Genomic DNA, 27,697 nt, shown 5'->3' with positions numbered 1-27,697 from the left:
CATGCCCCCCCTTTTTTTTTAAATATATTTTATTGATATTTTACAGAGAGGAGGAAGGGAGAGAGATAGAGAGCTAGAAACGTCAATGAGAGAGAAACATCGACCAGCTGCCTCTTGCACACCCCCCATTTGGGATGTGCCTGCAACCAATGTACATGCCCTTGACCGGAATTGAACCTGGGACCCTTCAGTCCGCAGACCTACGCTCTACCACTGAGCCAAACCGGTTTCGGTAAGATACATGCCCTTGATCAGAATTGAATCTGGGACCTTTCAGTCCATAAGCCGACACTCTATCCACTGAGCCAAACCGGTTTCGGCAAGAACAACAGTTTTGTTGAGAGTATCAACTACTATGTTTACTGTATTGGGGAATTTAACCTAATACAATGAGGGTTAAATATCAGTCCAACAAGACAAGTTGGGGGTTGCTGTATCAGATTGAGACATTCAGAATTTTCATTCACAAAGTAATTGTATAATTTATGTGAATGATGAAATTACACTTAATATAGAATCATCAGATATGAAGAAAATACATTTAAATGAAACATCGTTATCTTTATTACTTATACAAGACTTTGTCTTTTTAAAATATATATTTTTATTAATTTCAGAAAGGAAGGGAGAGGATGAGAGAGATAGGTACATCAATGATGATAGAGAGTCATCTATAGATTGCCTCCTACATGTCTCCTACTGGGGATGTGCCCTGGCGAGGGATAAAACAGTGACTTCCTGGTTCATAGGTGGATGCTCAACCACTGAGTCACACTGCCTGGCTGTCTTTTTAAAATCATATTTAATAATTTTGCCTTCAGGTCACTAAGTAGGTTTGACCTACAGAAATTTTTTTCTTTAGTTTTGATAACTAGAATCTAAGGCTTCCCAAAACCAGACCATAAAGTCATTTAATGAACTCCTCTCCCATAAAACCCAAGATAACAGAGAACCTATCACACTGGACACCAGCAAATTTCCTAGATAATTTAGTGCTGAATCCAACAACCATTCCCATCACAATTTGGCTGACCACTGAGCACAGTAAATGGACCTATAAGACAATTTATACTGCTTCTAAAAAACATCAACATTAAATCGCATTAGCTAATGAGCTGTTATTTCAATAATCATAATAACCATGGATAATTAATGAGCGACTTAAAACTAATTGTGCAATAGATAAAGTATTGCACTAATTGTGCAACAGATAAGCCAGTGTCTCAAATCTCCCCCATGCCATCCTGTTTCCTAATCATATATCTTAAAACTAGAGACTTGAAATTGTCCCTGCCAAACGTTCCACCTTCAGGCAGGTAAAACATTCTCATTCTCATTTTAGCCATCCATCATACACTTGCTGCAAACTCTTTCCCATTATAATTAAAGTCAAGTATGACTTTTTCATGCTAAGCACCCTCTTTTTGCCCATCCAGTGGGTGTCGCTCTAATGTACAATTTGGAATTCTTGCAGTGGACATTTTTCTTCCAATGCACTAATCATTGTGTTATAAAGTTTAATTACTTTATTTTGTGAGTTACCAATATTGTGATTAAATGATGTTTAAAGTACTCATCTTTACCCATTAAGCATCATTTTCTAAATGCCAACAAAGTTGGTCTTCATCCTCTTGAAACTTTGAAGAAAGCCATCGCATCTTAACTAGAAATGTCCTTTAAGAATAAGCCAATATACTGTAACCTTTCAAAAACTGAGCTGGACGTCTCTTTTAGAACTGACATATACACAACTTTCTCTAAGATCAGAAACCATTTTGCTTGTTAATGAAGAGAGAACATTTGCTGGAGTGAAGCTTAGTCTTAGAGAGATTCTCTTTGAAATTCATATAAAATAAAATCACTTCCTTTCCAACACAGTGAGATAATGATATTGCATGAAATGCAAAAAAGAATCACTGTAGAAATAATTAAACTATTTTGGATTTACAAATATTCTTAACTCAATATATTGAGGAATAGTATTTTTTTAAATATATTTTAATATTTTATTGATTTTTTTACAGAGAGGAAGGGAGAGGGATAGAGAGTTAGAAACATCAATCAGCTGCCTCCTGCACACCCCCTACTGGGGATGTAACCTGCAACCAAGGAACATGTCCTTGACCAGAATCGAACCTGGGACCTTTCAGTCCATAGGCCGACACTATACACTGAGCCAAACCAGTCAGGGCAAGGAATAGTATTTTTAATAGAAGTTAGATTTGGCCCTGAGCTCAAAACATAATTATCCTAAGTTTAAGCCTCTACTCATTGATCATCCTCTGATTTCAATTCTGAAAAAATAAATTTCAATTGGAATTACTTTATCTGGAAACATTCCTAAAATGCATTTAATGCTCAGCACCAGCAACAACATTGAAAATGTTATCTGTAACAGCTAGCATGAACATAATACATAAAATCTATTTTCAAAAATCACTAATAGGTTTGAGAATTCAATCTAGCCCCTTAATGCTATTCTCTAGAAATATATTTCATGAACCAAAGAATCTAACAGACACTCAACTCCTTACTTAAATACAATTAAATTCTTTAATAAAAGCAGATACAAGTCTTTCTGCTATTTAAATTATGGCTTCTTTATCAATTAGTTTTAAGAAAGAATGGACCACAGTAGAGATAACTTACAAATTTTTATAAGCATCTTCTTAGCATGTGCTAGAAAGAAAAGAAAAAAAAAAAAAGACCATATTGACTCATGAATACTTGTGAGGGTCATTTTATTTTTAGCAAATAAAGTTAAGAATAGGTTTTTATATTTACATAATGTCTCTCAGACAGGCATATGAGAAAACTTTGCAAACAACATCTTGCTTTATTTCTAAATATTCACAGGTGGAAAGAAAAAAATCAAACCACACAATATTGTGCATATGGAAGAAATAAGGCAATCAGAAGTGATATAAATTATTAAAGATTCCTTCTGTTTCCTCAACTTATTACAAGAAATTTGGGCTTGGAGATGTATAATAGTGATATGTGTCAGGGCAAGGATGAAACAAACTAGAACTAGTGGCTCAGCGTTCTGTGAGACAGCTGCATGCCTGGTATTAGATGAAGGGTGTACTGAAGTTTCCTGATGAAAACATCTGCCCAAAGTCTTCATGTTTCCACATTGTACAGTTAATCTTTGAGTTAAGCATCTGACCTACCCTGAAGTCTTCTTTTTCTAAATAATCTTTTCTTTTTTAATTAACGTTGACATACAATATTATATTAGTATTAGGCATATGTACAATAGAATATGACTCAGCCTTTAAAAAGCGTGAAAACTTGCCATCTGCAACAAGGATGGACCCGGCGGGTGTTGCTGCTGAGTGAAGTAAGTCAGACAGAAAAAGACAAATGCCATATGATTTCACTGACATGTGGAATCCAAACGGCAAAATAAACAAACAAATAAAACAGAAACAAACTTATAGATACAGAGAACATTTTGATGGTTGCAGGTGGGAGAGAGGTTAGGATGGTGAAAAGGGGGGAGGAAGTACAAACTGATAGCTACAGAATAGGCACGGGGCTGTAAAGTGCAGCATAGGGAATAGAATATGGTTAATAATATTGTAATAGCTATGTATGGTGTCAGATTGGTGCTAGATTTATTGGGGTGATCATTTTGTAAATTGTATAAATGTCTGATCACTATGCTGTACACCTAGAATTTTCCTTTAAAGAGTGGCTTCTCCTCTGAGGGGGAGTTATCAGAGGCCTCCAGCCTGGTGTCTCAGTGGTTGAGCATCGTTCTACCCATGCACCAAGAGGTCATGGGTTGGATTCCCAGTCAGGGCACATGCCCAGGTTGTGGGCTCAGTCCCCAGTAGAAGGCAGCCAATCAATGATTCTCTCTCATCATTGATGTTTCTGTCTCTCTCTCTCTTCCCTTCCTCTCTCTGAAATCAATAAAAATAAAAACTAATGTCCCAGAGGCCTTCTTGTCCTGTTACTCCTTTCATTATTATAATTAATAATATATCTATAAATACCTCATACTTATAGAACACATTAGAATTTTCCAAACATGTTAACCTATATTATTTTATTTAGTCCACACAACCCTATGTGGTATTATATTTCCATTGTAGAAATGAGCAATTGAAGCCTCAAAGAACCTTCACCCCTACATAAAACTCACTGATTTTTCCTTAACAAGTGACATTACTCATTCTAGCATTTCATCAATTCAATAAACACTCAGAGTTCATACCTTGAAACCATCAATAAGCCTAGGCCTGCTCCCTCCACCCAGAGACCTTTGGCAGGTCCCTTGAACTATAAAACAAGGACAGCAATATCAGCCCTACCTAATTCGCCAAGTTGAACAAAGCAATATAATTAACGTGGAAGTGATCTGAAAACTGCAAGGAGAGCTATGCACACTGGAGGTGTTGCTATTAGCAGCTCAGTGGGAATGGGTGTCAGATTGCCTTTAACTTGATAAAAGCCAAGGGCTGTGAAGGTGCTGAATGTCTGGTAATAAGAGGAGTGCTATTAAGGGATAAGGGAGGGAGCAACACGACCTAACCTGCTTCCTTCTGGCAAATGAAATCTGAGGTCCGGGGTAAGTGATCCCCTGGATGCTAAAGAGCATGAAGATGTAGAGCTGCAAAGCATGTTCCCACAAAGCCTGCGTTAAGGGCAGGACCAAGCAAAAGCACTATGAGATAAAAAGATAGTTAAAAGCAGATCTTAAGGTTCTAGCCAGATTTCAGGTCTGAAGGAAACTGCCACATTTAATGGGTTTACAATTCAAACCCATTATCACACCAAGAAACAAAGTGGGGGTCAAAGAGAATCACTGTAGTTCATCATCGATTCCAAGATTCCTTTTGGGTGTTTTTATTTATTTATTTTATATCTCTAAAATTGGGGTGAATCAATGCAAGGGTGGGTCATAACTGCCAATGTCCTCTCTTTAAGGAAACATACATTTTAAAATTGATGGTATATTAGATTCAATTAATTAATTAGGATATTTTCAATTACTACCCTGTTTCCCTGAAAATTAGACAATGTCTTATATTAATTTTTTCTCCCAAAGTTGTGCTAGGTCTTATTTTCGGAGGATGTCTTATTTTTGGGGAAACACAGTACCTACATTTCAGCTCGTTCGAAGAGCTGTTTTCCAGTCGTGCAACATGACCATGCTGTCCAACATCTGCAATGGGACTTTGCAAAGGAGCACACTTTGCCCAGCCTCAGGGTTATACTTCCCTTCACTGGCAAGTCTGGTGGGGGTCTTGACAAGTCTACATTGACTGCAGGAAGCAACAGCTAGCTTCCCTACCTAATGGCAAAGTGGCTGGGCTCAGATTGCATCAGCTCTCTGTTCTTGACTCCTCTGGCTGGTCTCCCTTAAAACTAGCTTGCCTTCTTTTTTGAAGCTCTATAAACAATAAAGCTTCCAGTAATCGCCCTATCCTTGCAGCTACTTCTGTCTGCTTCGGCTTCAAGAAAACCATTCCAAGGCTGAGCTTTGAGAAAAACTCTCAGGGTTGTGAATGTCCTGGCTCCTTTGCCCACCACCACTGATGTGGCTTTAGCTCTCTCTTACCCTTGTTTGTCAGAACTCAGCCTGGACTGTTTTCTGACCACAACAAAAAATCATAGACAGCTTGCTTAGCTTCCTGGTCTACTTTCAGTAGCAATTTCTATAGCAAAAGCAAGATTCATCTCCAAATCTTACAATTTTAACCCATCACAATGCAACATAATTCCATGATGACAGACCAGCCCAGCCACCCAATGCATCTTGGCATATAACAGAAACCTGTCGTAAAGCATATAACCCTGTTCACTCTGACATAAAAGAGATTGTATAAAATATGATATTCACTAGGAAGAAAAGAGAACTTCTAAATCTCAGGAAGAATCAAAAGGAAATACACCAAGTCCTTAAGAAAGAAAGAAAGAAAGAAAGAAAGAAAGAAAGAAAGAAAGAAAGAAAGAAAGAAAGAAAGAAAGAAAACCAGGAAGAAAGAAAGAAAACCAGGAAGAAAGACATGTTAACCACAAAGAACTATGTGGAAAAAGTCCATGTAAAGAACAGCCAGGAATCATTTTGTTTTTCTATATTAAAATCACTTCCAATACCATATTACCATATTGTAACCATCAAGATATTTTATGACAGACTACAGCACTGTTATACACACACACACACACACACACACACACAATTATCTTTCCTGAAAAGCTTAGACTATGAATAAAAAATACAGTTTCAAATAAAAAACAATTTAAGTGAATATATTCAATTATTTTATTCCCTTGAGTCTCGTTTCTTTTTCCTTTTTCAAAGCTCGGTCCCTATTGCTTTCATAAACCAAATTCCAAAGGCTTCTCCTTGGGATCTTACCTGAATTCAGATTGTGAATTTATTGTCAAAATTCAACCCCTGCATATTTCCTTGTACAAAGAAATGGAAGTTTAGGAGTTTCAAAGATAATAAGGCCTATATCCATCCTGTTATTTAAAGAAACACTACACAAAAGAGCTCCCAAAAGGCCAGTTAAACATGAGACAAAAAAAAAAGAAAGAAAGAAAGACCAGTCAAGATATTCCTTGATAAGATCCATAAAAATTATCTTTAATTGATGCCAAATATGAACAGATCATAAAGTGACAGAAGCAAGTAAAATTGCATAGATGAAAACTATGCGCTTCAATAAGGTTCTCAATTCATAACATTCAGCGTCCTCTACCTGACATATTAGACAATTAGGGCAGGGGATGCACAGTAGGCGAACAAGAGACACATCCTCAACTCAAGGGGTAAGCAACTGGCAAACTCAAGAAATAAAAGAATGCTTTTACAGCTTTAATGGTTTGTTGTCCTGATGGTGCACTTGAAATTAATATACTCAATTGTTATTTTTAGCCTTGGTAATACTTTACCTTTACTATTAGAGCTATGTCATCTAGAGCTCATGATGTCTACTTAGAGCTGCTGCATAACACAGTGCAATGAAGAGAAGAGTATTTCTACAAAGTGTGGAGAGGAGACAACTTTTGACCTGGAATATTATGCAAGGGATTTTATGTTTTTGTTTTTTTCCCCCTATACCATTTCTTCTTCTCTGATTAATAAACCTATACCATTTCTTCCTCTCTGATTGATAAACAATAAGTTTTGATTTTGGTACAAAACTTTTCTATACTCTTTGAAGTCTCATGCCATAAACTCCTAGTTAGCTCCTAGATGAAAATCATGGTGACCAAGGCTAATCTCCTTAAAACTAATAGTCCTGAGGTCAACAGCTCCACCCCTTATACCCACTGGACTACTCAAGAAAGCCTAAGGTCATTTTGCCTGAGCACAGAGACTAGCATTTGATCCCAAGACCTCTAAACCTTACACCTATACCCTGAATGAGTTCACACAGTGACCCAGGGTAATGGAACAGTGTTGGTTAACTCAGCTCTTATTCACTTCTTTACAGAAATGATAAGTAATGTACATTCTTCTAAGATTTACCTGAGTCATGCTGGACATGTTCACATACCCTGAAATTCCATAGTATAAATACGAGTACCAATATACATTGCATGGTGGGTGAGAACCACCTCCTGAGATAGCAAGTGAATTTGGATTGGGTCTGGTTTAAAAACTGTAGTTTGTTTATTTGTCTTTTTGAAATGAACATACACATTAAAATACTTAATGCTTCCTTGAAAAATGGGAAAATAAAATGGCTGTTTGGTGGTTTATATTCTTTCTAACAATTTCATACTCTGGATGGTTACCAACCACCAATTCTCACCACTCCCAGGAATAAGTCATTCCTGAAAGGAAATTGGAAATTGCTTTCTGCTGAGGTTCTCTTTCTCCTTTCTGTTTGATCTAATCTTCCAAACAAGAAAAAAATCAGTTATAAAATTATTTAAGAAGCATGTATTTTGAGGTCTCCTATATTAAATGGGAGGGTTGGGAAATTTTGTACTGATGTATCAGATGTTAAGAAATTTGAAAAATCTAATGTGAAGAAGGTCCCTTATGAACTAAGTCAAATATCTACTTAAAGAAATCTATTCCCACTTACCATTTAAATGAATAAAATAAAAAAAACACACAAAAAACTCTCAAGTGTGTCAAGATTGTGATGTCGCAGGTGCTTTGATTCCACCACGGTGGAGCCTAAATCTACTGCACAATTTTATTTTAGAGAAATGATTGTCCATTGGCCATACTTCAGGGGGGGAAAAAGAATTTGCTATTGGTTCATTTGATTTTGCTAGGCTAACTCACTAACACACTCCCAATGAGCTGTTTTAACTGATAATTGAAACTCAGCTCTCAAGGGGGAGCGAGGGAGGACTGTGCACAGATGGGGAAGAGGAGATGCAAAAACAAAAACCTTTCCTGGTGATAATCTGTCCTCTATAAATCTGAGGACACAGGAAATGAAGGTCTTTGGTCTCTCTAATTCAGATCACTTGAGGTGAGTTAACCACTTCAGAGATTCTGGGATGGCTAACAGCCCTGGTGTGACCCAGCCCTTCCACTGTCACCCTATTGAACTAGGGCCCCAAACACCGGAAGAGCTGAGCTATGGCTATCAGCATGTCAGAAGTCTTCTCCTTCAGGAGAAAACAAGTATTCAGGATATGAGCCATTAAAGCTCAAGACTTAGGAAGGGGATGGAAAGGTAAAAAGCCTGACAAAATAAATATGAGTACGTAAGCCAAAATATAGTCATTACTAAATAGGCAGTTTTGTTAAGTGCACCTTCAGGTCTACAAAAACATTTCAGCACGTTACAGTGCAGGGGTAAGAGCTTGGTGAAACTTCACATGCCTATGCTACACAGATAGTCCCTGTACTTCATTCTTACTGACTTGGTTGCAGTGAGCTACAGATGGATAAGCAGCATTCATTTTCCCCCTACCACCCAAATTCATAACAACAGCTCATCCCCAGTCCCGAGCCAACAGGTTCACTGCATGCAGCACTTTTTCCTGTCACACATGCAGAAGCATCACCAGTCCAGCATCTAACTACGAGAGGTATACCAGGCAGCCAAAGTTCATCTCATTTTTCTCATCCTCTGACCCATCCATCTATCCCACAGTACTGAGCGGATTATTGCTGTTGATAGAGTGCAGCGTTTCAAGCTCTGCGTGTCCTAGACCTCAGAGTCTAACTAAAAGATCATGATATTCCCAGAACTTTGGAGGAGGTTGCATTTTTTCCCAACTGGAGACTTTGAAGCAGGTAGAAAAGGAATAGCCAAGATGAGTCAAGATTCAAAAGAGAAGGAAACATTACAGGGGAGGATTTATGCAGTGGTCAGATGTGCGCAGTCCTTGGTTCCTCATCTTCCATGATGTTACATTAGTCTTACAGATTCACAGAGCAGCCTTGGAAAATAAAAAATCCATGTTCTTTCTTTCAACAGAGTGAACCAGCCTGGGTGGTACTTTAGTTTCTTCGTTTATTGCCTCACGGATAGTTCTAGAATAAGGTGAAGAAGGGATGGGGGTAACAGGGAAGATCCCAGAAGAAGCAGGGCAGTAGGCGGCCACATGCTAAGTGCAGAATGAAGATCCCCAGTTGGTGTCCTTAAAAAGGCGGTGAGTGCCTCTCCATGGTGGACAGCTGGTGGGCCCCTGAAGCCTGTGTTGTGTGGCTCTCTTTCTGCTAGGCTCATGGTCCCAGCTGCTCTCTGGGCTGGGTGCTGCGAGATGCTCAGCCTGTGAGTGACTGCCAGGTGGGAAGATGATAGGAAATATCTCAAGGGAGTGGACCAGGAGGGAGGGCCTGGGAAATGTTATTATGAACTGAGTGATCCTTCCCATATGCATAATGATGCCAGAAAGATCTGCAAAGCGCTGTTGCTAATAGAGGAATACAGAAATGCACAAAAGCACTGCACCGGACCTGAGGAAGCCCTGAATGTCCAGAGTGGCCCTCGATGGGAAACAAATTCCCAAAAAGTTATCTTGGCTCTGAAGGAGGAGAGGAAAAAAAACGAGTTCATGGTTCATGTCCAGTTCAAAGCTAGGTCTCAGGTTCCAGTTTTACATCCCACATCAGGCTGCCAAAGGGATGCAGTCCAGTGGATGGCCAGAGAAACAGCACCCTCCTGGATCTTTCCTCTCCAGGGTTCAGACGGTGTGGTCTTCTCACAGTGGTATAGTGAGACAACGAGGATGGAAACAGGAAAAGCAAAATATCTGTGCCCCAACCCTTCCTCCCTTTGTTACATAACTTCTCAGCTGTGTTAATGGAGGCACTTTCTGCAGTTCGCTGTGGGTACAGGATAAAGGCACTAAGCAACTATTAAATCAATTGGTTAAGTTTCTTCAGGGTGACTCAAGGGAAGGGCTAAAGTCTGAACAGACTTTAAATCATGACTGCAAAAAGAAATCAGCTCTGCTTTGGATGCTTACAATAGATAAACATTTTCATTTACATCTTAAGAATGCACCAAAAAAACATGCAGTATTGCACCTTTTTTTGTGTTTTGCTTGTGTTTATCTTCAGCTAGAAATAATACTTGTTCTTAGGTGTTGCTATATATACCTTGATGACTTATTTAGTTTTCCATATAGCTTCCCTTTAAGGAATGGGCATCTTGGTTCTCTCTCCGCCTACACCTGCACAGAAACCTGACATTTCCCTGAGCAAAGGCAGGAAAATTGACTGTGTACCCCCACCCTACCCCCACCCCTACCCCCTCCCCTATTATTTCTTTGGACCCTTCATCCCACAAACTTGCAGCTTTTTAAAAAAAAATTTTTTTTACTGAAATCATGCATTAATTAATTCAAGGTACACCTTACTTAATCAAATAGGCCATAATGCTGAATAAGAGAACATGCTTTGAGCTCCAAAAAGTTACTGTTCCCATCTGACTTTAACATATGCACTTAAATACAGTACTTTATTTGCTAATAAAATAGTTAATAAATAAAAGAGTGCACTTTTGGTGAATGCAAATGAAAAAGGGCCTATTTTTAGAAGAGTCGATTCAAACGTAAGCTTATCCCCTATTGTCTGAGTTAACGTTCTCGGCATGCGGTTGTAAAATAAATATCAGAATCAAACATGCTTACATTTAACTCCATTTGTGCTCTCTTGCAGTGAGGAGGCTAAGGTTTTACATCCAGTTCTGGAGGCCAGGGCTCAGGGTATAGGACCAGTGAGGCAAGACCTGTGTTGGGCTCACCTGCAGTTGAAAAACTTAGCAGCACTGCAGATGAATAATTAATTTTTATCTTTTTCTTAGAGAACAGTTTGATCAGAGGGAGAAGGGGACAAAGGGGGAGAACCCCTAAAGACCAGGATCAGCATCATGTCCATAAGGTGCTTTGTGAACCAGTCTAAAGTAATTCTGTTTTCTTTTTTTCCACCTTATAATATGCAGTTCAGTGGATCAAAATAACATTTGTTCGTTACCCATTTTGGCTGGTATGTCATATTATATATCATCAGATGCACTGTCTTAAATGTACTGTGCAGTTTGCAAAGATTTTTTTTTATTGGAGTCCCATGCAACTTTTAATTTTATATTTCTAAGTGATCACCTGGTTTTTAGTTAAAAGAAAAAAAGTTAAAGAAGCCCAAGGATTGCAAACGTTTTGGTATGGGGAAGCATATGAATCTTATTTTACCTAGACTAGCTTATGGACTGAATTTTTTTTTAACTAGTTTTATAAAATACACTTTCTTTTCCCATTTTTAATAAAATGAAAATAGTTTTGTTTTGTTTGTTTTTAATGGATCTTGAAAGCTTCTGGTTGGCCATCCCCAAAATCCACTATGCAATAATGCATTGACAGTTAAACAGAGCTTTCAAAGACTAATAAAGTAGCGACAAAGAGTGACATGGGTCGCCAGGGTTTTTGTTTTGTTTTTAAGTCTTTCAAGCTGCTAAGGGGGGGGGGGTGGGGGGGGGGGCTTTTTTTTGTTTGCTTGGCTTTTTAAACGTCGGTCAGTAGCTTGTTCTTATTAATGCAGTTTTGGTTGGCTGTGGTGCAGTTGCCAGTTCTGATATTGGCCTGTCTATAATGGGCTATGCTATTATTCATATCCTCTTCGATCTCCATGTACTCAGATTTGCTGAGAGTAGAGGAACTGCGCCGACTGAGGTCACTGTCAGAGGCTAAATTAGGGGAACTAACGTGGAGCAACTGAGCCTGCTCTTCCCCCTCAGTTTCTCGGTGGTAGAAATAGTTGAAATTGGACACAATGACAGGTACGGGCAGGGCAATTGTCAGCACACCAGCGATGGCACACAAGGAGCCCACGATCTTGCCTCCAATTGTCACAGGGTACATGTCACCATATCCTACAGTGGTCATGGACACCACCGCCCACCAGAAAGCATCGGGGATGCTGGAGAAGTGCGACTCATCTTCTTCCGCCTCGGCAAAGTACACTGCGCTAGAGAACAGTATGACCCCAATGAAGAGGAAAAAGATGAGCAGCCCTAGCTCTCGCATGCTAGCCTTGAGGGTCTGGCCCAGGATCTGGAGGCCCTTGGAGTGGCGGGAGAGTTTGAAGATTCTAAAAACCCTTACCAAGCGGATGACCCTGAGGATGGCCAGCGAGGTGGCCTGCTCGCCCTTCTGGGTGCCCTCCTGCTCAGCTATCTCGGTGCCCAGGGTGATGAAGTAGGGGATGATGGCCACGATGTCGATGAAGTTCATGATGTTCTTGAAGAAGTCCGCCTTGCTGGGGCAGGCGAAGAAGCGCACCACCAGCTCGAAAGAGAACCAGATGATGCACAGCGTCTCCACGATGAAGAAGGGGTCCGTGAGGAAGTTGGAAGTGTAGATCACCGTGGTGTTGTCGATGCGGTGGACGGTGCCCGCGAAGTCCTTGTTGTCGCCCTTCAGCTCCGGCAGCGTCTCCAGGCAGAAGATGACGATGGAGATGAGGATGACCATGACCGAGACGATGGCGATGACCCGGGCGGCCCCCGAGCTCTCGGGGTACTCGAAGAGCAGCCACACCTGGCGCTGGTACTCCTTCTCGGGCAGGGGCCGCTCCTCCTCCTTGATGAAGCCCTCATCCTCCCGGAACTTCTCCATGGCCTCCTCGCCCAGCTCATAGAACTTGATCTCCTCGGAGAACATGTCCAGGGGCACGTTGACCGGCCTCCGCAGCCGGCCCCCGGACTGGTAGTAGTAGAGGATGGCGTCGAAGCTGGGCCGGTTGCGGTCGAAAAAGTACTCATTCCGCAAGGGGTCAAAGTAGCGCATACGCTTCTTGGGGTTCCCCAGCAGCGTGTTGGGAAACTGCGCCAGGGTCTTGAGCTGCGTCTCGAAGCGCAGCCCTGAGATGTTGATCACCACGCGCTCGCAGCACTCGTGGTCCTCGTGTTCGGCCAGCCGCCGGTAGCTGCCGTCCTGGGGGTGGCCCGGGGTGGCCGACGCCTCGTCCGGGTTCTCCCCGGACATCACCGTCATGGTGGAGGCCACGTGCGGGGGTGAGGGACCGGGAGGAGGAGGCCGGCGGCGGCGGGAAGAACGGAGAGGGGAGGGGTGGGGGGGACCCCAGCGGCCCCCCCACCGGAGTGCTCCTCGTCTCCCCTGCTCTCAGGGGGTGGGGCGGGCTTCAAAAAGAGCAGATGCAGAGATCTGCGGCTTTGCTTCTGGTTCCCTCTCCCTCCACCCTGCCTGGGGCTGAGTTTGGAACCCCCTCGCCTCTGGCAGCCAGAGCGCAGCCTTTTTTTTTTTTTTTTTTTTTTTTTTTTTTTTTTTTTTTGCAGAGATTTGGAATGGGGGAGGGTTGGTGTTTAGTCCAGTTCCGAGGTGCCTTAACGCAGTGCTGTCCTAGAGGGCAGGGCCATCGCTTCGGGGGTCACCCCGGCCCCCCCTCCCCTCCTCAGCCCTCCTAGGGCCGGTGCAGAGCCAGCTCGGCAGGCAGATCCCCTCTCCTGACACCCCCTCAGCTTCTCCTCGGCTCTCCACCCTCCCGCCCCTCTTCGCCCGCCGCCTTCTAAGCTCCCAGCGGGGCGATCGATGGACGCTGCAGAGAAATAGAAAGTGATACGGAAGTAGAAAATCAGAAGCGTTCGGATGGGACGGACCTACAGACACCGAAGAGCACAGAAGACCCCTGGTTTTTCTAGAAAGCAACTGGACTTTTGCTGGACAGACACACAAACAGGCACACACAGACTCCCGGAAATCCAAGTTTGGGGTTCTTCCATCCCACTTTCCCAAATGCCCAACAGCCGATCTGTTTACAACTTCGTTAAACTAGAGATCGGGAAAGAAGCGCCTGGAGGCGCTGGGGGAGCTCCAGGTCCCAGGCAGTACCCCCACCCCCCATCCCCTCCAGCTGTCCCCACCTATCTCAAGCAGCCCCCGCTCCTGCAGCCCCGAATTGGGGAGCCCCCTACCTGGCCGGCCGGCGTGGCGCAGGGGCGGTGCTGAGTCCACGGAGAGCCGGAGCGGAGCTGCGGCAGGTCGCTCTGGCAGAGCCCGGGCGGGAGGGAGCCGCGGCCGCTGCCGCCGCCGCAGCATCCGAGAGGCGCCGGAGCCAATGCGCCGCCTTCGCTCCTCCGTCCTATGCCCCTTCCGCTGGACAGCCGCTCTTCGGAGCCACTGCGGGGAAATGTCCGTTCCCTGTGCCCATTCTCACCGGCTGTCAGCCACCTGGAGACGCCGCCGTCCTCTCCTCTCGGGCGCAGGGAGTTCCGGGGGAGGCGAGGCGGAAAAGAAGCAAAATGCTACCCTCTCCCGAAGCTCGGAAGCAAATGACGATCCGTGGCGCTCTCGCCCCCTCCGAGCACTTTGGGAGTCCTTAGTTCGATCCCAGAGGAGGAGGAGGGCGAGCAAAAGCGGGGGTCTACATGGCTCTCAGGTGCCCTCCACCTCCCGCAGGCCCGTGTGCATCTCGCCAGGGCTCCTCGGCGCGCCGGGAGCCGTCAGGAGCGCCTAGCGGGGCAGGATGCGAGCGGCGGCCGGTCCGCCCGGTCCATTTCTGGGCCCTGCAAGATCAGCAGAAACCTGAGAAAGCGCCGGGAATGCGGAGCTGCGATTGGCCCGCCCGGGCGTAGGTTGGGGAGGGCGGGGGAGGGCAGGAGCAAGGAGGTAGATGGAAAATGTGAGGGGGTGGTTCCACAGAGGGGGGTTGCGTTCAGTTCCCACTCTTGTCAGCACGGCTTTTTTCTTCTGCCGGAGAAGCAGACCACCAATTCTTCTTCCCTGTGGCTTAGAGAGACTCCCCCCCTCTCCCCCCCGCACACGCCAGGTCCCCCGCCGTGACCTTCCCCGGGAATTTCACGTTTCAGATGGTCAGGTCCGACGCAATGCAGGCGGCAGCGTTCCTGGCAAAACTCCTCGGATGGGGCTGCGTTTGTGCAGTCCCACAGTAATCCGCTTTGTTGGCCACGTTCGGCGTGCCATCTCGTCCCCCACCCCACCCCCGAGCCCGGCGCTCTTGGCAGAGCCGACCCAGCTTCTCCCCGCCGTTCTCAGAGAGATGCGGGCTTGAGCTAGAGCCCTGCAGTTGGGGATCACCTGGGGTTGCTTTACATGGTGTTACTCCTAGGAGGTGATGCTGAGAGTGTGTCCCTCTTTGACCTACGACGGGAATTGAAAGTTTTCTTAAGGCCAGATTATCTTTAAATACGGATAATATGGGCAACCACCGAAGGCTCCGTGGTTTTGTGCGGTTATGTGCCAACCTGGTGCTGACTGGGACTCATCTGAAAAGCAAGTCGCCTGCCCACCTCCCACCTATGTTCCTCCTCCCGCAGCTTCTTTTCCCGGCCCAGTGCCTCCACAGGGCCACTTGCAAGGCTTGCAACTTCTCTGGGAAAGGGTCCGCACCGAGGCGTGGGGCAGCACCAGCCAGGGTGTGCGTGGTGCACCGAATGCAGCACCAGCAGTGCCCCCGGGGGCGCTGCGCCTCGGTGGAGACGGCGCGAAAGCCTGCAGCCAGCAGAGCCGGTACTTGGAATGCGGCGAGCCTCCAAGGAGCTGCCTGAGCCCGGAGTCGCTGCTGATTGGTTCCGCCCGCTGCGATGCACCACCCCTTCGCACGACCACGGATCCTATTGCCTCCTGCTTGTGCCACCCACCTCTTTAATCACAGCCGGTGGCTAGGAGCTCTCCACTCTCTTGTGGCTAGTGGAAAGCAGTGGCCTAGGCGGGGTTGCCCAGGCAGTGTGATAATCTTGGGTATGGAACTAGTTAAGTGCCTCCCCCAGATTCAGATACCAGCCTTCTTTTCAGCAAAATAAAAGTATTCGTTCTCTCCCCTCCTCCGGATCCCTACCCCAACTTTTCCTTTAGGAACAAAGCTCTGCCCTTTTCCCACTTTCCACACACATATCCTATCCCACTAATTCTACCTTTCTGTACTACTGCTTTATTGCTAAGTAAATGAAAAAAAAATGAAGAAACTATAAAGCTTTGCGCTACAGCACTGTCAAAGCCCTTGTTTTTGTTGCTGCTACTGCTGTGATTGCAGCTTCAGGGGTGACGGGCCTATCTGAATAACCTGCTGGACCTGATATACATTTTCTGAGCAGGTCCTGGCAATCCTGGCTTCCCTGCCCCTTCCTTCTTTAAACACCTCTGCCACCGTCATCTCCCTACCAGTGGTTCTCAACCTTTCTAATGCCATGACCCTTTAATACACTTCCTCACGCTGTGGTGACCCCCAACCATAAAATTATTTTTGTTGCTACTTCATAACTGTAATTTTGCTATTGTTTTTTTTTTTTAAATATTTTTTTGATTTTTTTACAGAGAGAAAGGGAGAGAGATAGAAATTCAGAAACATCAATGAGAGAGAAACATTGATCAGCTGCCTCCTGTGCATCCCCCATTGGGGATGTGCCCGCAACCGAGGTACATGCCCTTGACCAGAATCGAACCCGGGACCCTGGTTCCGCTGGCCGACGCTCTATCCACTGAGCCAAACCAGTTTTGGCTAATTTTGCTATTGTTAATGAATCGTAATGTAAATATCTGTGCTTTCCGATGATCTTAGGCTCTACAGCAGTGGTTCTCATGTGGATACACTTGTCCTGTTTCAGCTTTTGGCATTGGCCTTACCAGAAGAGATTCACAGACTGAGTGGGATCACAGGAGACTAAATGTGGGGTTTTATTAGGGTGCATAATAAGATCAGGAGGTTTTTAACATCCCTAGCAGAAAGAAGTGTTTAGAGCAGGACTGGACCTCTAAGGAACTGGAAGAAACTGGGAATTCATCATTTTTTTTTTAAAATAAGTCTCTATTGTTCAGATTATTACAGTTGTTCCTCTTTTTTTCTCTCCATAGCTCTCCTCCACCTGGTTCCCACCCGACTCTATGCCCTTACTAACCCCCCTTTGTCCTAGTCCATAGGTGTTCAATTTTTGTCCAGTCTCTTCCCGCACCCCCCACACACTTGCCCCCCGAGAATTGTCAGTCCACTCCCTTTCTATGCCCCTGATTCTATTATATTCACCAGTTTATTCTGTTCATCAGATTTTTTATTTACTTGATTTTTAGATTCACTTGTTGATAGACATATATTTGTTGTCATTTTGTTGTTTATAATTTTTATCTTTACCTTTTTCTTCTTCTTCCTCTTCTCAAAGAATACCCTTCAGCATTTCATATAATACTGGTTTGATGGTGATGAACTCCTTTAGCTTGTTCTTATTCTGAAGCTCTTTATCTGTCCTTCAATTCTAAATGATTGCTTTTCTGGGTAGAGTAATCTTGGTTGTAAGTTCTTGCTATTCATCATTTTGAATATTTCTTGCCACTCCCTTCTGGCCTGCGTAGAAATCATCTGACAGTCATATGGGTAGTCCCTTGTAGGTAACTAACTGCTTTTCTCTTGTTTCTTTTAATATTCTGTCTTTTTCCTTTGGCATTTTAATTATGATGTATCTTGGTGTGATCCTCTTTGGATTCCTCTTGTTTGGGGTTCTCTGTGCTTCCTGGATTTGTATTTCTTTCACCAGGTAGGGGAAGTTTTCTGTCACTATTTCTTCAAATAGGTTTTCAATATATTGCTCTCTCTCTTCTTCTGGCACCCCATAATTCGGATGTTGGTACACTTGAAGTTGTTACATTATCTTCATATTTTTGGATTCTTTTTTCTATTTGCTTTTCCAGTTGGGTGTCCTTTGCTTCTTTGTATTTTAAATCTTTGACTTAATTCTTGGGATTCTCTAGTCTGCTATTGGATCTCTGTATATTATTCTTTACTTCAGTCAGTGTATGCTTAATTTCTAATTGGTCCTTTTTCATATCCTTCATATCTCACTAAATTTATTGAAGGTTTCTAGAAGATCCTTGAGTAACCTTATAACCTGTGGTTTTGAACTCTATATCCTGTAGTTTGCTTTCCTCCATTTATTTCATTTGTGACGTTTATTTGTCTCCACATTTTGACTGCTTCCCTGTGTTGATAGAGTGGCTTTGTATGCTAGTGTCCCATAAGGCCCAGTGGCTCAGCCTCCCCAGTCACCTGAGATGGACGCTCTTGGTGCACCCCTTTGTGAGTTGTGTGCACAGTCTTGTGGTAGTTAAACCTGAATTGCTGTTGGTATCACTGGGCAGAATTGACCTCCAGACCAATTGGCTGTGAGACCCAGTTGTGTCTACAAGGCTGTGCTGGAAACACCCTTATGGGGCAGGACTTACTTCAGTGGGGCTTTGGTGCTCACTGAGTCTGTCCCCTGAGTGTGTCTTTTGTGGATTTGAAGAGTTGTAATCTGGTGTGGTCTCACTTTGACCACTGGGTGGACTGGCTCTTGGATCTTCAAGGAGGTGCAAAGTCAACCCCTGTCTGAAGTCACCCAGCAGGATTTACAGAAAGAACTTCAGATTCTTCTTCTTAGTTTAAGGTTTGGCGGTGCCCAGATGAGACGCAGCTGTAAAGGAATTCAGACTGCTGAGCCTTAGGCCTTCTTTTGGAAGCTTTAGGGTTCTTTGACCCAGGTGCACTTTGTTAGATTAGATTGCAAAAGACCAGGCCATTCATATGCAAATGCATCTGTACACAGCTTGGGTGGGGTTGTAAATTGGGAGGGGTATGGTCTCAGGGAATCATAGGGTGGTATAAACAGCAAGTGTTGCCCTTTGGCCCTGCCATGATAAGTCCCTGGGTCTCTGTGTCCCATAGCTCGGTGCAGGAACAATGAACACAGCAACCACTTCTAAAAGAAAGCTGCCCTCATGTTCTGACATGATGCCAGACAGTCCAGTTTATCCCTATATGAATCTGGGTCCCTAGAGTCTTGCCCGGTACTGGAATTCAGAGCAGTTGGGAGTTTGCATCTTCCTCCCGATTGAAAAAGACCACAGTGTACCCAGTTGCCAGCCCGTTTTCTTGTGTGCCTCTGTACCTTCGCTATTCTGCACCTCTGCACCTCCTACCAGTCTAGATGCACTTTTCTCTTTCATTCTTGTTGTAGAACTTCCTTTCAGTCAGCCTTCCCATGGTTCTGGATGATATCGTTTTTCCTTTTAGTTGTAGTTTTGATGTGGTTGTGTGAGACAGCAAGTTCAGATGTTTACTTATGCCACCATCTTGGTTCTTCCTCGGGACTCATCATTCTTTCAAAGTTTTATATATATATTTTATTGATTTTGTACAGAGAGGAAGGGAGAGAGATAGAGAGTTAGAAACATCGATGAGAGAGAATCATCGATCAGCTGCCTCTTGCACACCCCCTACTGGGGATATGCCCACAACCAAGGTAAATGCCCTTGACCGGAATCGAACCCAGGACCTTTAAGTCCCCAAGCCGACGCTCTATCCATTGAGCCAAACCGGTTTCGGCAGGACTTATCATTCTTAATACAAGCCGGCCATTGGTAAGGGTTGGAAGATATTTATTCATTCAACAAATATATGCTCAGCTCCAACTATGTGTTAGACATATTGTAGCACTGGAGACACAGTAATAACTAAGGCAGACTAGGTCTTAGATCTCACATAGATCATATTCTATTGGGAGAAACAGTGAACAGGTAAACCACAGATTATAATGTTAGGAAAATAAAATTAAGAAAAAGGGATAGAGACTAATACAGGTTTACATGGCCAGGAAGGGCTCTCTGTAGAGGTAATATTTCAATAAAGAACTTCAAGAAGAGAGAGGGTAAGGACTAGGAAGATCAGAAGGAAAGGTGTAAGTACCAATACAAAAGTCTTAAGGCAAGGGCAAGCTTAACATATTAGGGAGACAATGTAGCTAGAAAGGAGAGACAAGGAAGACTGTTGTAGAAGGTAGGTTGAAAAACTAGGCTGAGGGCAGATAGTACAGGGAATCTCAGGCCACTGTAAGAATATTTTTTTTATTCTGAGTGCAATGGAAGCTATTGGAGGACGTGGATCCACGAAGTAATATAATATATGATTAACTGTAAAGATTATTCTGGCTATAGGAAATGAGGCATGAGGTTGGAGGTTATTAAGTAGCATAGGCAATAATGGATTAAATAAGAAAGATAGTGATAGGCTTATGAGAAGATATTGCATAGAATTACATTTTAAAAATAGAGATGGCAGGCTTTTTGGATGTGAGGCAAAGACATGTTTCAAGAATATCTCCTAGGTTTGTAGCCTTAATAAGTAGGTAGAAAGTAATGTCATTTACTGGAAGAGTGGATTGGATGGCCATAATATGAGTGATCCAGAGTCTGGCATCTTGTGTACCTTAGTTATTCCTGTATTGGACAGTTGAGGTCCCTTCTCAAATTCTCTCTGCATCTCCAATCTTCTTGCCTATAGCCACTTGTACTGCCTCAGCCGCTGCTGAGATAGCCAACTTTGTGTGGGCACAGAGCTCTGCTTCTTGAGGTTGACCACGATGCAATGAGTGGAATCTGGATTCCTCAAGACTGTAAAAATCCAGGTGAACAACACAGCCACATGGAGGCATTAACTCAATGGAACAGTGGGAGTTTGCCCAGTAGGAGATGTGAGATAATTTGAAGCCTATAGATAAAGTTCTTCTTCCTTTATTAATTTCAGAGACAAGCAACCACATAGTCTAATGACAAGGCTGCATCTCTTTGTAGCTCATGAAACAGTGACGAGCTTGGGAACTCACCACTTTGCTTTGCACACTATCATTCTTTGTCTCACTTTTCTCTTTTCTCTCAGTTCCCCAGGGGTCACACCTGCCATCAAAGTGTAAATCCTACCTTAGGTTGTTTTCTATGGAACCTGAGCTGAGGCAGAGGGAATCCAAACTTCAGTTTGAGACATGTTAAGTCTGAGCTATCTGTTAAAAATCCAAATAACAATGTTAATAGGAAGTTGGGCATATTAGCCTAGAGTTCAGATGACTGGGTCAATGAGGGTTTCTCAGCCTTGACATTGTTGACATTTGGGATGGAATCATTTTGGTGGTGGAGGACATTTTTGTTTTGTTATCCTATGCATTTTAGGATTTCAACAGCATTTCAGCATTTTTGGCCTCTACCCCTAGCTGACAATAGCACCTGTTCCCAGTTGTGACAATAAAACATGTCTTTAGACATTGCCAAATGTCCCTGGGAAGCAAAATCATCCCCATTGGGAGCTACTGGCATAGATGGTAGTTAAGCTAGGGTATTGAACCAGAGCACTTGGCATGAAGCTAGGAAGAGAAGAGGAAATGTCCAGAGATCGCACCTCAGGATATCCCAATTCTTAGAGGCCAATAAAAGGAGAAAGAGTCAGCAAAGAAGAGCAAGAAAGAGTGAGTAGGAGGGTGAGCAAACCAAGAGAATAGGCATTTGCAAAAGCAAATGAATATAGTGTTTTAAGAAGGAGAGAGAGATTAATTTTGTTGAATAGTAGTAATAGGATAGGTAAAATGAGGAACTTAAAACTGACTATTGAATTTAGAATAATTGTGTTGAAAAGAGATGAAGAGAGAAGAGCTGATGATAGTGGATAAATAAACTTGGAGTTTTTGGTTCAATAGAGAAAGTAATAAATCGAGAAATAGCTGAAGGTGAAGACTGACAAGGCTTTTTTTTAAAAAAAAAAATTATAAGAGCTATTACAATATATATTATTGGGTACTGATGGGTATGATTCACTAGGAAAGGAAAAATTGTTGATGCAGTAGAAAAACTGGAGCAACATTCTTGAGGAGGCAAAAGAAGAATGGGGTATAAGATCCTTGAAAAAACCAGTTAATCTACATAAAGGGGGATGGGAGAAAAGAAAGAGAGAAAGAGAGAGAGAAGAGTTCAGACACCAGTTGTTTAGTAGGTGTTTGTGGGAGTTTGTAGACATTCACTTATGCAACCAGAAGCAATTTTCTCAGTAAAAAAGGAAGCAAAGTCACCAGCTGAAAGTAGGATGGGAAGAAGGTTTTGGAAGCTGGAGGGGGGAAAAATGTGAAATAATCCAGAAGAATAGGAAAGTGAAAGGATTTAGGAAATGAAGCAGAATCACCTGGCAGTACCATCAGCTTACTTATGGTGATGGATGATAAATTTCAGTGATCAGGTTCTGAGTGTCTGAGATAAACTTGGAAGTGAGTCATGATAGAATTAGTTCTGATGATCATTTATGGTAAATGTGAAACTCTTTCTAAAAATATTCTTTGTTTTAGGATCTGTTTCATAAGTGTTATGTAGTGATAGGCAAGATGTGGTCTTAACAGGCAAAAATATATCCACGTGGACTCACCTCAGATCCCACTGAGGGCAGGGTCACAGAAAGAGAAATAGTAGTCTAACAAAGTCTGAGGTATAATTGTAAAAGATAATATAGAACCAAAGGAGGCAGGAAGGAAAGTTCAGAAGTTCACCAAGGGTTTACAATGGCAATGAGTAGTATGGATGGCTACCTTAGCCAAGGCTCCTCCTGTTGGCACTTACGATTGGGCTTGCTTATAGATGGGCTCCAGGTGTCTCTGAACCCTCTGAAATTGTACAGGAATTTTTGGTACATGTCGATAATCTTATTTCTGAGTTCATGAGTGAGTTATATCAAAATCTCAAAGGGAGTTTACACTGGAAGAATTAAAAAGCCTGGGATTTTAAATCAGAGATAAGTTCTAATTCAATCACTCTTATCTTAGACAAGTCACTCTATCATTTTACATTTTCATCTCCTTATTTGTAAAATGTAATATCATTATCATAGGCTGCTATGGTACTGATCTGTGGCTTGCATAGTGTTAAATTTCAGTGAAATGTCAGCTTTAATAAAAAGTGACCATTTCATTAGACAGATCTTTAAAAACATTCACTAAGGCAAAACAGGCCCTACATATTCAAGAATCAGAGAAAAGAAAAAAAATGTTGGAATTCTTACAGCCAACTTTAGCATTCAATCACAGACGATTAACTAGTGCAGGACTTTTCCTCTCACTAAAACCAACCAGGACACTGGATAAAATACATAAGGCAACACTGGGTAACAGGCAGGGCAGAACTGAGATCTCTTAGAAAAGGGAAACAAATGAGGTGAGCTCTGTGACTGCGCTGGCTGTTTGCCTTGAGGTACTTTCCAGAGGCTGTACAGGGAGATGGAACCAAGCAGAGCTTGGTGTTTTGACTGAGTTAGGCGACAGACTAAAGTCTGGTGAGGCTGAGGTAGCTGAAAGTTATGAGGGAAAGTACTGAAGAGGAGGTAGTTACACTGAGGAAAAGCACCAGAAATTTGCATGGGGTCCCCTGAAGTCTGTTGTTGAACATTAAGTTGCACATGGGTAGGGCACGTGGCTCATTGATGATCTCTGGGGCTGCCCTAGCAATGTCTCTTGGGGTACCCCAGCAGGTCTTTTGGGGTGTACAGAAGGTCTGCTGAGAGGGTTCAGGTTTGTGGAGGGGTTCCTGCAGTTCTTTCGCAGTGGCAGTGGAAAGAAGTTGTACCACCGGCTTTAACACGACCTGTGGGAGCCAGACTACCGGAGGGATGGGGGCCAGCGCCTGTGGGCGCACAGCTTCCCAGAGCTGCTGGCGATCTGGAGGATTATTGAGAAGATGGGGTGACTTGCTGAGTGTTTTCGCCAGAGCAAATGATGGAGCCAACTCTGGAAGGCACAGTCAAGGGGGGAAGAAGGAGTTTTCAAAAAAACACACAGTGGCTGGGTCTCCAGTGGAGGGTCTCCTGCAGCCAGTGAAGTTTAGCCAGGCAGAACTGTACAAGGAACCTACCAGTGAGGAACTGAATTGCCTTCGGGAGACTGTTCCACTCCAGCTTGCTTTGATTACAGGACTCTCCCCACTTCTTCTCTAAAGGAAGTGAAGCTGTCAGAGAAGAAGAAGGAGTAGATTGATGCTTTCCTATGGGATGTCAACCAAAAGATCATGAGGGTGCCCTCAACCCTTGAGACAGAGCTGACTAACCAGGCGTGGCTTCCAGCTGGAGTTCAGTGTTTCCCACCAAGTGCCCTATACTGTGAAGGGCTGGTTCTGCTTCCTGCCCCCAGCTCAGGTCACTGTTGTGGGCAGCTACCTTTTGGGCACCTGCATCCGGCCGGACATCAATGTGGATGTAGCACTGACCATGCCCAAGGAGACCCTACAGGACAAGGATGGGCTGAACCAGAGCTACTCTGCAAGCGTGCCCTCTACCTAGCCCACTTGGCTCACCATTTGACAAAAGACCCCCTCTTTGGCAGTGTTCACTTCTCCTACACCAATGGTTGCCACCTGAAACCCTTGCTGCTGCTGTGGCCTCATGGGAAGGATGAGCACCTGGTTACTGTACGTCTCCATTCGTGCCTTCCACCTGACTTCTTCCGCCCATGCCGCCTGCTGCCCTCCAAGAACAATGTGCACTCTTCCTAGTACCAAGGGCAGAGTCCTCCAGGCGATGGTAGTCCAGAGCCTCCCACCCCCGACTACAACACATGGGTCCTGCAAGACACAGTCCTCCAGTCCCATGTGCAGTTTCTATCAACTGTGCTGGGCTCAGCCTTGGGGCTGAAGGATGGTGTGGCCCTCCTGAAGGTCTGGCTGCGGCAGCGAGAACTGGATAAAGGCCTGGGAGGATTTAGTAGTTCCTTGTCTCCATGCTGGTTGCCTTCCTCGTGTCCATACACAAGATCCACACCACCATGAATGCCAACCAGGTCCTGAGAAGTGTCCTGCAGTTTCTGGCCACCACAGATTTGACCGTCAATGGGATCAGTTTATGTTTCAGCTCAGATCCTTCCTTGCCGGCCCTGGCTGACTTCTACCAGTCCTTCTCTGTTGTCTTCCTGGACTCCTCAGGCTGCCTCAACCTTTGGGCTGATGTCACTGCCTCCACTTTATCACCAGGTGCAGCATGAGGCATGGCTGTCTATGGTGTGGCTGGACAGCAAAGCTGACGATGGATTCCAGCTTCTGTTAATGACTCCCAAACTCATGATCCGGGCTTTTGACCACATCCTGCATCTCTTTCCACTGAGCCGTCTGCAGGCAGCATGTCACCGGGTGAAGCTATGGCCAGAGCTGCAGGACCACAGTGGGGACTATGTCTCAGCTGCTTTGGGCCCACTAACCACCCTCCTGGAGTAGGGTCTGGGGTTCTGGCTGCACCTGCTGGCCCACTCTCGGCCCCCAATCTCATAGTGGGACATCAGCCAGGATCCACCGAAGCACAGAGACTCTTGGGCCCTGACTCTGGGATTGCTCCTTCGGCCTGAGGGACTGACCAGCGTTCTTGAGCTGGGTCCAGAGGCTGACCAGCCTGAGGCTGCTGACTTCCGCCAGTTCTGGGGATCTCGCTCGGAGCTTCGGCGTTTCCATGATGGAGCCATTTGGGAAGCTGTGTTCTGGGAGGCAAGCTCTATGTCCCAGAAGCACCTTATTCCCTACCAAGTGGCCACCCACCTCTTGGCACTCCATGCTGACATCCCAGAAACCTATGTCCACTATATGGGAGGCTGCTTGGATGCACTAATCCAAGGCTTGAAAGAGACCTCCAGCACAGGCGAGGAGGCCCTGGCAGCTGTGGTGCGTTGCTGTGATGAACTTGGCCGCCTGCTATGGAGACTGGACAGTCTCCCATTAACTATGTCTGCTGTGCAAGGAGCTCACCCAGTGCAGCACTACACTGAGGTGTTCCCACCAGCTCTAGTCTGGCCAGCCTACTCCTTCCATAAGCACCTTCCAGAGTGGGCCTCGCTATTGCCCCAGCCCGACAAGCCCTGTCCAGCTTATGTGGAGCCCATGACTGTGATGTGTCACCTGGAGGGCAGTGGCCAGTGGCCACAGGATGCTGAGGCCATACAGCGGGTTTGGGCTGCTTTCCAGCTGTGCCTGGCAGAGCTGCTGGCGCAACAGCATGGACTGCAGTGCCAGGCCACAGCCACACACACCGATGTCCTGAAGGATGGGTTTGTGTTCCAGATTCGTGTGGCCTACCAGCAGGAGCCCCAGATCCTGAAGGAGATGCGGAGCCCTGAGGGGATGATCTCGTTGAGGGATACACCTGCCTCCTTCCACCCGGAGAAAGACACAAAGCAGTTGCCCCTGCTCACAAGTGCCTTGCATGGACTCCAACAGTAGCACCCAGCCTTCTTGGGTGTGGCTCGGCTGGCCAAGCGATGGGCACGTGCCCAGCTCCTGGGTGAGGGCTTCACTGATGAGAGCCTGGACCTGGTGGCTGCTGCTCTTTCCCTGCACCCTGAGCCCTGAGCCCTTCCCAGTCCCCCCACCCCCACCCCCGTGGGCTTCCTTCGGTTCCTTTTCCTGGTATCAACCTTTCATTGGAAGAACAACCCCCTTATTGTCAACCTCAACAATGAACTCACTGTGGAGGAGCAGGTGGAGATCTGCAGTGGCTTCCTGGCAACTCCCTATCATGGTCATAATTACCCCTTAGGATCACAAACACTCCATATGGACACAGAATGGACCCTCACCCCAGATCCTGCAGCAGCTTGTGGTCCTGGCAGCTGAGGCCTTACCGATCCTAGAGAAGCAGCTAACGGATCCCTGGGGGCCTGGAGATATCAGGACAGTGTTCCGGCAACCCTTGGACATGTATGATGTGTTGATCTGCCTGTCTCACAGCCACATCCCCCAGCACCACCAAGCTGTGGACTCACCAGCTGCCTCCTCCTGCTGGGTCCTGATGAGGGAGCCAGGGCCCTTGTCCCTGATGCCTGTGCTGGGCTACGATCCTCCTCAGCTCTATCTGAAACAGCTCAGAGAGGCCTTTGGGGATCTGGCCCTTTTCTTCTATGACCAGAATGGTAGAGAGGTGATTGGAGCCCTCTGGCAGCCCACCAGCTTCCAGCCCCACCCTTTCAAGGCCTCCAACACAAAGGGGCTCATGGTGGTGTCTCAAGGTGGGGAGATGGTGATGGTGCCCAATGTGGAAGCAATCCTGGAGGACTTTGCCATCCTGGGTGAAGGCCTGGTATGGACTGTGGAGGCCCAAAGTCTCAGGAACAACCTGTGGATGAACAACAGGATTTTAGACTTCTGGAGCAAGGTGTCAGTGGTGGGACCTCCACCCTCATTGCATATGGACCCTCTACAGAGAGCCTGATGACTTGAACACACTGAATTGTTCCCAGCAAAAGTCCTGCCCCAATTCTCTGCCTAATGCACCAGCATTGGGGCAGGGACCATGATCTCTTATGGAATCCCCTGGACCTGACTGAACTCCCAAAAGTTGAGGCAGATGGAACTGAATGAGCCCAGGAGTTCCATCCATCCGTCAGCCCTGGCCTGGGACTTCTTTTTCTTCCTAGGCTGCTCCCAGAAGCCTGGAAAGGAGGACATGTGCCCATTGCCAGGATAGGTGCCTAGACCTCTG

At 45.0% G+C, this 27,697-nt stretch overlaps 1 protein-coding gene and 1 pseudogene across 3 annotated transcripts; one reads left to right on the top strand and one right to left on the bottom strand.

The window, feature by feature from the left end:
- Positions 1–6,586: 6,586 nt before the first annotated feature.
- On the bottom strand, positions 6,587–15,242 carry KCNA1 (potassium voltage-gated channel subfamily A member 1). 2 transcript variants are annotated; one of them, XR_014794449.1, is made up of 3 exons: positions 14,373–15,242; positions 11,077–13,996; positions 6,587–10,267 (listed from the first exon to the last, which is right to left on the bottom strand). XR_014794449.1 is itself a non-coding variant. In XM_084877136.1 (2 exons), exon 2 carries the CDS (start codon positions 13,432–13,434, stop codon positions 11,944–11,946), a length of 1,491 nt encoding a protein of 496 aa, XP_084733262.1. In that variant the 5' UTR covers positions 13,435–13,996; positions 14,373–15,242; the 3' UTR covers positions 10,754–11,943. The 2 variants fall into 2 exon arrangements, 1 of the variants encoding a protein (XP_084733262.1); XM_084877136.1 differs by lacking the exon at positions 6,587–10,267 and having other exon boundaries at positions 10,754–13,996.
- An 8,718-nt stretch (positions 15,243–23,960) lies between these two features.
- Positions 23,961–27,444, top strand: LOC311620638 (nucleolar protein 6-like; annotated as a pseudogene). Its single transcript has one exon. The product of its transcript is annotated as a nucleolar protein 6-like (transcript).
- The last annotated feature ends 253 nt before the right edge of the window (positions 27,445–27,697 follow it).

The sequence above is a fragment of the Pipistrellus hanaki genome (genome assembly GCF_964339955.1).
Source record: "Pipistrellus hanaki genome assembly, chromosome: 3".
In the NCBI taxonomy this organism is placed as follows: domain Eukaryota; kingdom Metazoa; phylum Chordata; class Mammalia; order Chiroptera; family Vespertilionidae; genus Pipistrellus; species Pipistrellus hanaki.
This window is presented reverse-complemented; position numbering and strand designations above follow the sequence as displayed.